Source organism: Myotis nattereri (assembly GCF_964212035.1).
Source record: "Myotis nattereri genome assembly, chromosome: 1".
Lineage (NCBI taxonomy): Eukaryota > Metazoa > Chordata > Mammalia > Chiroptera > Vespertilionidae > Myotis > Myotis nattereri.
In genome coordinates, this window is record NC_138075.1 from 59,111,614 (window position 1) to 59,127,406 (window position 15,793).

General features: G+C 39.2%; 1 protein-coding gene across 2 annotated transcripts in view; it reads left to right on the plus strand.

Annotated features, from left to right (window-relative positions):
- Nucleotides 1-15,793, plus strand: part of SPPL2A (signal peptide peptidase like 2A) — a 52,127-nt gene that overhangs the window by 29,110 nt on the left and 7,224 nt on the right. The window contains exons 11-15 of one of the 2 annotated variants that reach the window (XM_081109011.1): nucleotides 3,048-3,104; nucleotides 3,299-3,352; nucleotides 3,797-3,899; nucleotides 4,702-4,782; nucleotides 7,073-7,233. In XM_081109011.1, the coding sequence (XP_080965137.1) occupies nucleotides 3,048-3,104; nucleotides 3,299-3,352; nucleotides 3,797-3,899; nucleotides 4,702-4,782; nucleotides 7,073-7,233 (456 nt within the window). The remainder of the gene's footprint in view (nucleotides 1-3,047; nucleotides 3,105-3,298; nucleotides 3,353-3,796; nucleotides 3,900-4,701; nucleotides 4,783-7,072; nucleotides 7,234-15,793) is intronic. The other variant, XM_081109012.1, reaches the window with a different exon arrangement.

The following is a 15,793-nucleotide window of genomic DNA, read 5'->3' on the forward strand; positions in this document are numbered from 1 at the left end:
TCCTATCTCATGAATATATTTTAAATTATTGTCTAATTCTCCCACTTCCCCTATTTTATTTCGTGTCTTACTTTGTAACTTTCTATCATCTCTTTATTCTTTGTCACTTTCACATATTTAATATTTGATATTATAATCACTACTTTTTTCCCCATTCGTTCTTTATCCATTCTTTAGTCCCTACGATCTGTAAAACTCTGCACTTCCGTTAGGTACTTGCTATAATGGCGTAAGCCAAGCCTATGCCCCATTGGAGAGCTAAAATTGGCCCAAATCACAACTACAACCATCTTACTAGCACCTTTCTGTGCCTTGATGATGAGGCATTTGACTAATTGACTTTATTTGCAATAGTACCCCACAAAAGCATAGAACTAGTATTACGGATTATAACAAAAATTGTTTAACTTATTAAAGCGTTTTTTTTAAAGTTCTATCTAAAGTTGTCCTAGCTTGTATCAATGTATTTGGTTCAATAAGATGTTTCTGTAAGGCACTCCATCAGAGATCTCATAATGAAAGTAAACCATTCTCTCTATAAAGCCATTGTCATAGGTCAACAGATCGTCATAGCATATGACACATAAATATTACAGTGGCTATAGCTATATAAATTCTTGTTTTAAAATAATTTTTCCATTTTGTTTTTTTTTTTTTTAAATGTATTTTATTGATTTTTTACAGAGAGGAAGGGAGAGGGATAGAAAGTTAGAAACATCGATGAGAGAGAAACATCGATCAGCTGCCTCCTGCACACTCCCTACTGGGTATGTGCCCGCAACCAAGGTACATGCCCTTGACCGGAATCGAACCTGGGACCCTTGAGTCCGCAGGCCGTTGCTCTATCCACTGAGTCAAACCGGTTAGGGCAATTTTTCCATTTTGTTTTAACACTAGTATCACTTTTTAAATGTCAAACGTGTCTGCCAGCAAACTATTTCCAATCTCTATACATAAAGAGTTTTTGAATTTTAAAAGTTTAGGGTAATAATAAAAATGTCTTTCAGCCCTCTTTCTTTCTTCTGTGCTTAGGGAATTCTTCATCTCCTTTTTTTCTATCTTAGTTCCCACCAACTAGGAATTCCTAGTAGTCTGATCAGGTGGAAAGATTGAAGTGCTCTTTGCTCTGTTCACTGTTACAGATTTACTTTAACACTGTCTTCTCAGTCTGGTTTGTTTTTATTGAAATTATAGACCTTACTTTTAGTAGGTAACTCAAAATGAAAATCAGATATGCGATTTCTTATTTTTGTTGTTCTCACTGAAAATTTCAAGGATTGAATATTGGACAATCTAAACATGTTCTCAACCCTGGTATTAGTAAACTTTTAATGAGTTAGCAGGGCTGGTGTCTATTAGTACTGACAATAAGAGCCTATCTTCGTTTTTGTTGTTAATCCTCTCCTGAGGATATTTTGCCATTGATTTTTAAAGAGAGTGGAAGGGAGGGGGGTGGGCGGGGGAGAGAGAGAGAAACATCGATGTGAGAGAGACACATCAATTGGTTGCTTCCCCACATGCAACCTGATGAGGGCCAGGGATCGAGCCTGCAACCAAAGTACGTGCCCTTGACCAAAATCGAATCTGGGACCCTTCAGTATGAGGGCTGATGCTCTATTCACTGAGCCAAACTGGCTAGGGCATCATTTTTATTTCATACACCATGGTTTTTGTTATAGTATTTTGCAGATAGTAGTTACTCAAATATCTTGGACTGTTTGAGAGGATATCAATGATGTTCTTTAGTTAAATGTTTTAAATAACAGTTAGAAAACAAGCCAAACTCTTTTAACTGAAAATTGAATCACATGATGGGAGTTTGCTGTAAGGAACTGTATTAAATATTAGTTTATTTTTCTAAACTCTGTAACTTAACCCTTCAGTAACCCAAAGCTTAGCATGAGGAAAAGATTTCTATAGCTCCGGACTTTATCCTTCTTCCTACTTAGCTCAGGTATCAGCAAAGTACTCCTAAAAACATTCCGGTGACTTCTCCTTTGCACCTACCCACATGTAAAATATTATAGTTAGTAAATCAATTTTTCTAAACTTTAGCATTTATTTACCTTCCCACTACCTATTCTGAAGCTCGCTACCTCAGAATGTTTCCCCTCTCCACAGCAGACTTGGCTGGCAGGAAATAACTTTTTAATGAGCTCGTCACAGAGCCCACATAACAAGCCTGAGCCAGCCACAAGGGAGAGAACTCAGCTAAGGTTCAAGTTTTGATTGGGACATAAAAGCAGGCAGGGCTGACACTGGACAGCAGTTAGGGCAGAGAAGCATCTCAGGTTCTTTAGGGCTGGGTCTCTCAGGTTGGCTTCATTGTTTTGTTATTGTGGGGAGTAGCCAGAGATCAAATGCATATTTATTCAAATAAAGTTACCAATATTGAATACAAATCTAAATATTAAAAAATAAATATTTCTTGTGTCCCCATTAATTGTTATCGCTAAAAATGACTAAGGACACATAATATATGACATAATATAACTAAAAGCAGAAAAATTTATAGCCCATTAGAAATGCTAGCTATGGTTGTCAATACAAACCAGTGCGCAAAGCTTCACTTGAATAAGCTGTATATGGTTTATCTGTCAGTTTCTGAAAATTGTTGAGTTCTGATAAAGTGGAACAGTGTTGCTAGGTGGATTTTGTTTCTGATTACTCCAGCTTATCTACAGAGACTGTTTTAGGAAAAAAGGAGTATTTTATTTTATTTATTTAGTTTTAAAATATTTTTATTGATTTCAGAGAGGAAGGGGGAGGGAGAGAAAGGTAGAAATATCAATGATGAGAGAGAATCATTGCATTCCCCCTACTGGGGATCGAGCCCGCAACCTGGTCATGTGTCCTGACTGGGAATAAACTGTGACCTATGGGTCATACATCGGCACTAGCCATTGAGCAACAGCAGCTGGGCTTATGGTGCAATTAAAAAATCAGTTTATGGTAGGCCATAATCCACAGGGCCAAATCATTCTTGAATACGGTCAGATTGTTCTCTTTAAATGATTGGACAATTTCTTTCATCTTCTCAATTTTAGAACGGCGAGAGTATCATGGTTGAACTTGCAGCTGGACCTTTTGGAAATAATGAAAAGGTAGCGATGGCATTTAAACAGAACTGGCTGCCACTGTATGTATGTGTGTCCAGTTAATAATTTGCCCTCCTGTGTAATTAATTGGTCATGTCGTGCATGTTAAGGTATTGTAAAACTTTATTTCTCACAGAATATAGCCCTTTTCTTAGTTATTCTAAATTATTAAATACCTATTGACTTGGGTTTCATCCTAGAATGATGGAAACTTGGTGGAAGCCACTGGTCAACCCTCAGCTCCCCATGAGAAAGTAAGGATTGTATTTCAGATATGTTCATTGGACTTTAAATTATAGCCTCTGAGACAAGACTCTTCTTTGGGGGAAAACAATCCAGATTGCCAAAAAAAAAAAAAAAGAAAGAAAAAAAAATCTGTTTCAAGGCCTGAGTCATATTTTTGCTAAAAATGGAAAAGAGGTTAGATGTGGGGATACTAGAAGTAATACTGTTAACCCTACACGTGTTTCGTTTTTTCCAGAACTACATATCTCTTTCTTTCAAGCTTCCTATACATTCAGAATATATATGTGTCTAGTTTATGTTTTCTAATTTCAAGTTCTTCTAAATGTCAGTTTTAAAATGTTACAACAATCATTCTAATATTAATTCTTCCTTTTCTAAAAGGTATGGGTAAAAATTCCCAAGAGGGTTTATTGGTGACCCTTTTTCTTTTCTTTTTTTTTAATTAATTACAGTTACCAGTAGTCATCAAAGTACCAAAGCTGGCATATTTCTCAGTAATGAGTGTATGCCCCATGCCAGTTTCCATATTGGGTTTTGGAGACATTATTGTACCAGGTAAGCAATTGTTTGTAACAATTTCAGTAAAAAATACTGATCATTTCAATTTGTCAGATGTATAGTATTTGTTAAAAGTTACCTACTCTGTATTAAGTATCTCTTGGCTATCGCTAGAGCTGGGATCAATGATAAAGAAAGAAAAAAGCATTTTGAGTGGTAGAAGACAAAGCCCAATTGGTAACAACCAAAGTATATCTTCCATGGCTCAAAAAGTCTCTTAGAGGAAGCAGCTAGGATCAGTTTGACCTTATTCCTTAAGGAAGTATAATATATTCAAAACCCTTTTTAAAAATTTAATTCAATAATACCAAATGTATTATAATTTCTGTTACTTCTGTTTTAAAATAATAGTTACGTTTTAGGAAAAGTGATTTAGAAACATAGTAAACACTGCCCTATAGGGTACTATAATACAAAACATATAGCATAGCATATGGTGGAGTTGACGAGCTTTTAGCATGTCTTCTCTGACCGTTATTGCAGCTCTGCATTATTTTCCTCACTGGGCTACCTGTAGAATAAACTTCACCCTAGCCCACTAAAAATACAGTTTAGAAGTAATTAATATTTCTCAATTAGCTGACACTTTGTCCTTCCTCACGTTTCTTACCGTTTCCCTGGGTCCTAAGTGCCTGTGGATGGGTAAAAAGTACTAGCTCTTATGAAAAATACGCACACACACCAAAAAAAACATTTTATTTACATAGTAAAGCCAAGTAGAGAGAAAATATAACAGTGTTGTGTTATGAGTTGTGGTGGTGGTTTTAAGAAAATAACGCTGAGTGTTTTTTCTTTTAAGGCCTGTTGATTGCATACTGTAGAAGATTTGATGAGCAGACTGGTTCTTCTTCTTCTATATACTATGTCTCCTCCACAATTGGTAACTTTTTTGTGTGTTTTTTTATTATGATGTTGAATTGTGTTCTATGTAGGAAAAGGTAGAGGTTTAAAAATAAGGAGCTCTAAATTCTAATTCGTCATCACTAACTAATAAGACAAATATTTTTTCCCATCAAAAAGGAATAATTATACTTTACTTCCTACTTCACAAGGTTTTTGAGGCTTAGCAAGGAAATTATATGTGAAAGAAAAACATTACATTTTATATGTAAAATACTTATTAGAGCAACTGGCACACAAGTAGTCAAATTATATAATACTAGATTTAAAAAAAATACTGTACGGATAACTATGTATTTATATAAATGAACTTATGGCACAATAACATCTCACCTAGCACAGCAAGTAGTTGTTACTTATCTCTCGGTTTCTGTTGTTTTTTTAATATATTTTATTGATTTTTTTACAGAGAAGAAGGGAGAGGGATAGTTAGAAACATCAATGAGAGAGAAACATTGATCAGCTGCCTCCTGCACACCCCCTACTGGGGATGTGCCCGCAACCAAGGTACATGCCCTTGACCGGAATCGAACCTGGGACCTTTCAGTCCGCAGGCTGACGCTCTATCCACTGAGCCAAACCAGTTAGGGCTCTGTTTCTCTTGTTGAGGACAGACAGGAGCAGGAAGGGAGCCAAAAATACTACTTCTGAACGTATCAAATAGGTATATCAAAGTCCATACACCAGAGTTCTTTTAGGTAAATGGCCTGCACCAGAGCCATTTACTAGTAGGTACTGTTCTAGTAAGGTTTTCCATTCCACAATCGAATTAAATTTAGAAAATTAAAAGTGTAGGTTGGCAGTAGAGAAGGGTGTTGCTAGAAATAGGTACCCTGATAACTAGAAACAACAAGTGAATGAAGAGATAAAAAACGAAAAAAGAAGAGCAGTCTGAGGCCATGAAGTGTATACTCTCTAAGGCAGTGGTTCTCAACCTTCTGGCCCTTTAAATATAGTTCCTCATGTTGTGGCCCAACCATAAAATTATTTTCGTTGCTACTTCATAACTGTAATGTTGCTACTGTTATGAATCGTAATGTAAATATCTGATATGCAGGATGGTCTTAGACGACCCCTGTGAAAGGGTCGTTCGACCGCCAAAGGGGTCGCGACCCACAGGTTGAGAACCACTGCTCTAAGGGCATTAACATTAAGAGCCTAGCACCAGTTACTGTGATACAATAAAAGAACACTCGGTGAAAAGGTGAATAATAGGGACTGTGTCACTTCTGCTGTGTCACTTTGGCCAGCTCACTTCACTTCCCTGGTCCTCCATTGCCGCATCTGTAAAATGAGGAGGTAGACTCAGTTGTCTGTAAAGGCCCTTCCAGCTCCAATATTCTCAGATCCCATGTTCAAAATGAGACCCTGAGTCATTAAGAAAAGATGAAATGATATTTGGTATGCTCTTGTTGCACAAGACCAGGAAATACATAATCAATGTGAGGAAGATTTTTTTCAAAGCAATCATTAGTACCTACGGGTCCAAATTTTAGTTATCTAAAATGTGAGACAACTCAAAATCCTTAATGGTAACAGATACATGAGACTTTCTTGAATTATTATATTTACCTATGGTTGATGGTTAGTATTTATACTAACCAGTTTCCAAGTTTTTCAAAAGCCCTATAGAATGTCTCTCCTAATTACAGTCTAGGAAAATAATGAAATTATGAAAAGAAGTCATAGGGTAAAATCGTCCTCAAATACTTGAAAACCAGTACTTCAACTAGGGATTTAAAAAATCCACCTTTGGCCTGGCTGGTGTGGCCCAGTGGTTGAGTGTCGACCTATGAACCAGGAGGTCATGGTTCGATTCCCGGTCAGGGCACATGCCCGGGTTGCAGGCTCGATCCCCAGTAGGGGGTGTGCAGGAAGCAGCCGATCCATGATTCTCTCTCAGCATTGATGTTTCTATCTCTCTCTCCCTCTTCCTTCCTCTCTGAAATCAATAAAAATATCTTTAAAAAGAAAAAGAAAAAAAAAGAAAAGCCCTAGCTGATTTGGCTCAATGGACAGAGGGTCAGCCTGCAGACTGAAGGGTCCCAGATTCGATTTCAGTCAAAGGCACATGCCCAGGTTGTGGGCTCGATCCTCAGTAGGGGGTGTGCAGGAGGCAGCCGATCAATGATTCTCTCTCATCATTGATGTTTCTATCTCTCTTCTCCCTTCCTCTCTCTGAAATGAAATAAAAATACATTTTTTTAATCTTTTAAAATCCACCTTTGGAAGCATTCAGAAATGACTGATATTTGTTATTCCTTTTGCAGCCTATGCTGTTGGCATGATAATTACCTTTGTTGTTCTGGTGCTGATGAAAAAGGGGCAACCTGCTCTCCTCTATTTAGTACCGTGCACACTTATTACTGCCTCAATTGTTGCTTGGAGACGTAAAGAAATGAAAAAGTTCTGGAAAGGTAGCAGCTATCAGGTATGTGCTATATTTTAGATGCCAAGTTATCTTATGAAATAATTCAGTGACTAACTTTGGCTGGAACTGCCTATATGTATCTAAGCTTTTATGTGCCAAGTGTTTATCTTGGATCTCTCAGGCTGTCCTTTAAGTTTTTTCCACTACTGCCCCTTCCTGTCCACCTGCTGCATCATCAGTTTTCATTACCACTGCAATCTGATGCCAAAATCCTGGTGACTCAGGAAGGAGTGGGAGGGCATCAGGAAAAAGCAAAACATATTTCGACATGTTTTCAGAATGCACACAAAAGTAGACTTCATGGAATATAAAACTATGTTTAACTACTGAATTTTGAGACTGACATTAGCTATTTATAGTGAGAGTCCTAAGGTTTTTCAGATAAAAAGTATACCCTTGCTCCGGCCAGTGTGGCTGAGTTGGTTGGAGCATCATCCCATATACCAAAAGGCTGCAGGTTCAATCCCAGGTTGGTCATGTACAGAAGGCAACTGATCAGTGTTTCTCTCACACCAATGTTTCTCTCTCCATTTCCTTCCCTTCCCCTTCCTCTCTCTCTAATATCATTAAAAAAAACCCCACCATATCCTCAGGTAAGGATTTAAAAAAAAAGTATACCCTCTTCAGCATCTAAATGGGCCTAAGTAAATTAAATAGAGCACTCATTTTAGATTGACCTTTTTGTAAAATTTCAGGACACAAAAAATCTTAATACCAGACTACTGTGTTTGAGTTGTGCCTTCATTGAAGTTAAACTCCTTTCTCCTTTTTCTGAATGTTCTTGGTATTCGACTGAAGTCTGTTTGCATTGAAATGAAAGAGGGTTGGGAAACCCTAGCCATCAAGGTCAGGGTCATGGCATTGATCCCTTCACAAGGCAGTTAGCACTGCTTTGCCCTATTACAACAAACTGCCCTCCTCCATCCACCCCCCATGCATGTGTGTCAGTGGTCACATGAACAAAACAGAGGTACTTTGGGTGGATGACGCAATTCTATTAGTAGGTAAACAGTTCAAAGTTCATATTCATCTTGTAGTTGGTCTGTAGTATCATCTTTATTTAACAAGAGGTGATTAACACATTAAGTTAGACCAGTTGGAAAAGCACTGGTCTGGAATTCTTTTTGGATAAATCTTGTAATTTCTCTGAGATTTAGATAAAAGTAACAACACCTGCCTTACTTCACAATGCCATTGTCTCAACATGTATTTATACACGTAGAATCAGTTTATAGTCACAAGGTCTGTGACTAAACTAGTAAGATAGGTTGCAACTTTTCCATTAAAAGGACACACAGAATTTTTATTTTTACAGATTTAAAAAAATAAAGTATGTCCTACAACACATATTCTACTACTATACTAGCCTTTGAAAGCCACAACCGAAAAAGTGCTCTTCATCATCATTTTTTAAAAGTATCTTTTTCTTGATTTCAGAGAGGAAGGGAGAGGGAGAGAGAGAGAAAAATATGAATGATGAGTGAGAATCATTGATTGGTTGCCTCCTGCACATCCCCTACTGGGGATCGAGCCCGCAACCCAGGCATGTGCCTTGACTGGGAATCGAACTGTGACCTCATGGGTCATAGGTTAACACTCAACCACTGAGTCACACCAGCCAGGCTCTTCATCATTATTTTTTAAAAATAATTTTATATTTTTTCATTTAGCAAGTGTTTATTGAGCAGTTCTGTGACCCAGGTACTATTTTAGCTGGTAATAAAATATGAACAAGTTAGATACAGGTCTAACTCTTAGAAGTGAGAGTGCTGTGGGGGATACAGATGGAATCACTAGTGATACGGTGTGATAAATGTACTAGTTATGGTAGGTGCCATGAAAGCTAGCAGGGGACACCCAGTGCTTATAGCTTCATGACTGAGTCCAAGGTGATTTGGGGAAGGCTTTAAAGAATGTTAAATTTGCCCGGGCAGTGTTGCTCAGTGGTTGGGTGTTGACGTATGAACCAGGAGATCATGATTCGATTCCCAATCAGGGCACATGCCCAGGATGTGGGCTGGATCCTTAGTAGGGGGCATGCAGGTGGCAGCTGATCAGTGATTCTCTCTCATCATTGATATTTCTGTCACTCTCTCTCCCTTCTTCCTGAAATCAATAAAAATGTATTTTTTAAAAATTTTTAATTTTTAACTTTATGTTGAGACTTAAAATGAGCCAGGTGTTCATGTTGAGGGACCCATGTCTTCAAAGGCTAGAGGGAAGCGAGCATGGCACATTCTAGGGACCAGATGTGGTTTAGGATGACTATAATGTTGAGTAAGCATAGGGGAGCTGTAGGAAATGAAAACTGGGGAAGGAAACAAGGGTAAGAACCTGTAGGATCTTATAAGTCATGTTAAAGAGTTTGAATACTATGCTAAGAACATTGGGGACCATTTAAGGGTTTTAAGAAATTTAGAGTGTTGCTCAGTAGTTGGAGTGTCAGCCTGCGCACCGTAGGGGCTCGGGTTCAATTCCTGGTGCCAGCTATTACAGTGAGAAGCAATAGTAGCCAGAATTTGGAAGGCAGTGCGATAGAGAGAGGTGAACAAAGTCCAGAGAAATTAAGAGTGTAATTAATGAGATGTGGTAATAGATTCAGTGGAGGGGAGGAGAAGGAAGTGGAGTCCAAGGTTTCTGGCTTGGGTAATTGAGTGGGTGGATGGTGATACCATTCACTGAGATAAAGAACGGCAGCAAATTTGAGGAAAAAGATGATGAATTCAGTGTTGGACATGTTAATGTTGAATATGAATTCAATTTTGAACATTTCAAAATATCTATAGGACCACCAGGAAGAAATACTAGGCAATTGAATAAATGTCCCCTGATGTGCAGAAGGTTTCTAACTCTTAGGGCACCTACTAGTATCTGATTAACTGATTATGACATAGGACAACATGGGGAATTTTGTTTGGGGTTAGCATTAAAACTTAGGTTAGACTTTAAATTTGGGATCGTTAGTGAGAGTACATGTGATAGCTTACAGAAGTAAATGTATTTCTTGTTATTTGCATTTTTTTCTTATTTCTAAAATTGTCCCTTTCATTTAATACAGATGGGGCAAAAATATGTTATAGTTGTTAATATATAAAACAGTTTATTTTTGTATTATTAATTATTGTATTGTATTATTTTCTATATGAACAACTGTAAGCCCACTTTTGCCCCACCCTGTACAGATTTTGAAGTAGTATTATAAAAATAGTGCTTATTACAGAAAAGTTTGAAAAGACAAGAAAATTAAGTCCACCAGTAATCCCACCACCTAGAGATAGCCACTCCTAAAATGTAGGTGAGTTTTTTTTTATGCCTTACTAGATGAATGGATAGGTGAATGGGTGATCCCATCCTATATAATAAAAGAGAAACATGTAAATTGACCTCCCTTTGCTACGCTCACCAGCCAGTCAGGAGTGAATATGCAAATTAACCAGACAAAGATGGTGGGTTAATGTGCATACACAGGGGCCAGACAGAGAGCAGAAGCGGGAGAGCTGGCAGCTTTGGGAAATGTGGCTCCCTCGGTCACCGGGCAGAGAGCAGAGCAGGAGAGCAGGAGGCTTGGGGGGCCATAGCTCCCTCAGTTGCTCCCAGTGTCCGGGGGGGGGGGGGGGGGTGGGGGCGGGGGGGAGCGGGGAGACACACCAGGAATTCTGGGAATAGTAGTTCTGATGGCAGTCCCAGGACCGGAAGCGGAAGCCGAGAGTGCAGGGAGCACCAGGAATGCTGGGAATCATAGTTCTGGTGGCAGATGGATCTCCTAGACCAGCGGTTCTCAACCTGTGGGTCACGACCCCTTTGGTGGTCAAACGACCCTTTCACAGGGGTTGCCTAAGACCATCCTGCATATCAGATATTTGCATAACAGTAGCAACATTACAGTTATGAAGTGGCAACAAAAATAATTTTATGGTTGGGTCACAACATGAGGAACTGTATTTAAAGGGCCAGAAGGTTGAGAAATACTGTGACCTAGACACTAGAGCAAATTGAGTCTGAAGCAAGTTACTGTTGCGGGTGGGGGGTGGAGGGAAAGCAAAGGTGAGAGACATAGGTAAAATCAGAGTGTCTAGGAAAAATTAAAGGGAAGATATCCTAAAACTTCCAGGAAATCTCCACCAATGAAGCAAAGAAAAAGACAAATCCCTCTATTATTCTGTGAGCAACAAACCAAACTGGGTTGGGGGTCTCAGACAATTCGCTCATATGATTGCAAAGACAGACAGAAACTCCAAGATTGGAGAGGGCTTCCCTGAGGGCTCCCAGATTGGAGAGGGTGCAGGTCGGGCTGAGGGACACCCCCCCCCAATCCCCCCACTCCCACCCCCCACCCCCCCTGTGCACGAACCTTCTAAATAGTTCTCTATCTTATCTCCCCACTGCATGTTAGTTATTTCATTTTAAATTCCTTGCAGAAATCACTTTAATGGCTATGTAGTATTATCTCATATGCATGTGCCATACATTATTTTACCATTTCCTTTGACCCAGTAATTTCTCTTCAGCAGATTGTCAAAACAATAAAAATTTGAGTAAAATTGATGTGAAAAGATGTTCATTAGAGTACTCCTGGTCATCTTTGTTCTATTATAATAAAGTCTAGGTTAATATTATTGGCAGTTAATGAACTAATATTTTTATATAGACTCTAGCCCTGCTTTTACTGTTGATTATTTTTCTTTTTGTGTTTTAATTACAAAGTAATGCATGTGTGCATTTTTAAATTCCACATTGTTTATTTATCTATTTTTAAATGTTTTTGTTTTTATTGATTTTAGAGAGAGGAAGGGGTTGGGAGAGAGAGAGAAACATCGGTATGAAAGACAAACATCAAACATTGGTGGGTTTCCTCCTGTATGCACACACCCTGACCAGGACTGAACCTGCAACCTGGGCATGTGCCCTGACCAGGAATCAAACCAGCGACATTTTGGTACACAGGACGACGCTCAACCAACAGCCACACCAGCCAGGGTGATGTTTGCATTTTTTAAAAGCAATGCAATGGTGTCTGAAGTAAACATAGAAGACCCTTTTCTATGTCTTTTACCCCCACACCCACCCTCAAGGGGCAGCTACTTTGAACGAATTCTGTGGAGCTTCCAGATCTTTTTATGCCAACACAGAATATAAAGAGTTGAATGTTTAGAGATGTTATATACATAGATGTAATAACGTTGTGTCCCTTTGGGGATATTCTACAGCTTGCTTTTTCTCAGGTCTATTGTAGTACCTCTCCTTTATCCATGATGTTTATTTTTTGTTTATTTCTTTTTATTAATAAATCTTTATTGTTCAGTTTATTACAGTTGTTCCTCTTTTTTCCCTCCATAGCTCCCTTCCACCCGGGTCCCATCCCACCCCATGCACTTACCCGCCACTGTCCTCATCCATAAGTGTATGATTTTTATTCAGTCTCTTCCCTCACCCCCCACACCCCCTTCCCCCTGAGAATTGTCAGTCCACTCCCTTTCTATGCCCCTGATTCTCTTGTATTCACCAGTTTATTCTGTTCATCAGATTTTTTATTCACTTGATTTTTAGATTCACTTGTTGATAGATGTGTATTTGTTGTCACTTTGTTATTCATACTTTTTAATCTTTACCTTTTTCTTCTCCTTCCTCTTCTTAGGATACCTTTCAGCATTTCATATAATACTGGTTTGGTGGTGATGAACTCCTTTAGCTTTTTCTTATCTGTGAAGCTCTTTATCTGACCTTCAATTCTGAATGATAGCTTTGCTGGGTAGAGTAATCTTGGTTGTAGGTTCTTGCTATTGATCACTTTGAATATTTCTTGCCACTCCCTTCTGGCCTGCATGGTTTCTGTTGAGAAATCAGCTGACAGTCGTATGGGTACTCCCTTGTAGGTAACTGACTTTTTTTCTCTTGCTGCTTTTAAGATTCTCTCTTTGTCTTTTGCTCTTGGCATTTTAATTATGATGTGTCTTGGTGTGGTCCTCTTTGGATTCCTCTTGTTTGTGGTTCTTTGCACTTCCTGGACTTGTAAGTCTATTTCTTTCACCAGGTAGGGGAAGTTTTCTGTCGTTATTTCTTCAAATAGGTTTTCAATATCTTGCTCTCTCTCTCTTCTGGCACCCCCATAATTCAGATGTTGGTACGCTTGAAGTTGTCCCAGAGGCTCCTTACACTATCTTCATATTTTTGGATTCTTTTTTCTTTTTGCTTTTCCAGTTGCGTGTTTTTTGCTTCTTCGTATTTCAAATCTTTAACTTGATTCTTAGGGTTCTCCAGTCTGCTGTTGGATCTTTGTATATTATTCATTTCAGTCAGTGTATGCTTAATTTCTAATTGGTTCTTTTTCATATCCTTGAAGGTCTCACTTAATTTCTCGGAGGTTTTTAGAAGTTTCTTGAGTAACCTTATAACCGTGGTTTTGAACTCTACATCCAGTAGTTTGCTTTCCTCTATTTTTTTCATTTGTGACATGTTTCGTTGTCTCCGCATTTTGGCTGCTTCCCTGTGTTGATAGAGTGGCTTTGTGTGCTAGGTGTCCTATAATTACCTGAGGTTGACACTCTTGGTGCACTCCTTTATGGGCTGTGTGCACAGTCTTGTTGTAGTTAAGTCTTGATTACTGTTGGTATCACTGGGAGGAATTGACCGCCAGGCAATTGGCTGTGAGGGCCAGCTGTGTCTACAATGGGAGAACTGCTGTGCTGGATACACCCTTATGGGGCAGGTCTTCCTTCAGTGGGGCTTTGGTGCTCACTGAGTCTGCCCCTTGAGTGTGTCGCTTATGGATGTGAAGAGTTGTACTCTGGTATGGTCTCACTCTGACCACTGGGTACACTGGCTCTTGCATCTCCAAGGAGGTGCAAAGTCAGCCACTGCCTGAGGACACCCAGCGGGAGCTACAGAGAGATCTGCAGATTCCTACTCTTTGTTTGGGGTTTGGAAGTGCCCAGATGAGGCCCAGCTGTGAAGCATTGCAGGCTGCTGTCTAGGCCAGTGATGGCAAACCTTTTGAGCTCGGCGTGTCAGCATTTTGAAAGACCCTAACTGAACTCTGGTGCTGTGTCACATTTAGAAATTTTTTGATATTTGCAACCATAGTAAAACAAAGATTTATATTTCTGATATTTATTTTATATATTTAAATGTCGTTTAACAAAGAAAAATCAACCAAAAAAATGAGTTCGCGTGTCATAGGTTCGCCATCACTGGTCTAGGCCTTCTTTTGGAAGCTTTGATACTCTTTGAGCCAGCTGCAGTTTGTTAGCTTTTAGATTGCAAAAGAACAGGCCATTCATTTGCAAAAGCCTCTGAGCACAGCTTGGCTGGGGTTGTAAATTGGGTGGGGCGGGGTCTCAGGGAATCATCAGGGCGGAGCAAACCACAATGGCTGCTAGTCTGCTATGCCTCAGAGTGGTCCTGGGGTCTCTGTGTCCCATGGCCCCATGCAGGAACAATGATCGCTGCAAAAAACTCTGCGAGAATGCTGCCCTCACATTCCGGCCCGATGCCAAACAGTCCAGTTTCTCCCCGTATGAGTCTGGGTCCCCAGAGTCTCGCCTGGAACTGGAGTTCAGAGCAATTGGGAGCTTGTATCTCTCTCCCGATTGAAAAAAACAACAGAGTACCCAGTTGCCAGCCCGTTTCCTCGCATGCCTCCTTACCTCCGCACTTCCGCACCTCTGCACCTCCTTCCAATGTCATGCGCTTTTCTCTTTCCTTCTAGTTGTAGAATTTCTACTCAGGCAGCCTTCCCGTGGTTCTGGATGATATCCGTTTTGTCTTTTAGTTGTAGTTTTGATGTGGTTGTGCGAGGCAGCAAGTATAAGCATGTACCTATGCTACCATCTTAGTTCCTCTCCTCCATGGTGTTTATTGAAGGTAAAGGGGATGATGGTAGATAAGGAAGGAATTCAACCAGTGGATGCATTTATATTCCCTTTGAACAGATGTTCTGCCCTGGACCTTCTGAGTTTCACTCTTAAAAATTATGATCTTGAAAAACATTATTATTCTGCTTCACAGCAGCTACATATAAAGGGAAACAAAGATCATTGCAGCTGGACACAAGGCCGTAGTGAACTGCCCAGAAGGGCAGACTCCAGGGCTTTGACCATATGACATAGTAGCTAAATCAGACAATTAATTGTAGGAAAATCCATTTAAAAGTGTCTGAAAAGATAAAACAACTTTGGTTATACACTTTTCACTTTTATAGTGTGGTGTCATGATTTTATTAGGTAAAGATATTCAGAATATAAAAACGTGATAATAAAAAGTGTGGAGTCTGCTGCCAGAATGACTGCATTGTAACTCTGATTTTCTTAATTATTAGCCATGTGGCTTTAGGCAAGTTACTTAGCTTCTTAGTGTCTCAGTTTCCTCCAATGTAAAATGGGATAATAATCATCCTATTTAAGAGGATTGTTGTAATTTATGCAAAATGCTTAGAGTAGTGCCTGGCACAACGTAAGCATGACAAATGTATTTGCTATTACTACTTATAAAAATTGGGGGTTTTTTGTTTTGTTTTGTTTTTTGTTTTGTTTTTTTTTTAAAATATATCTTATTGATTTTTACA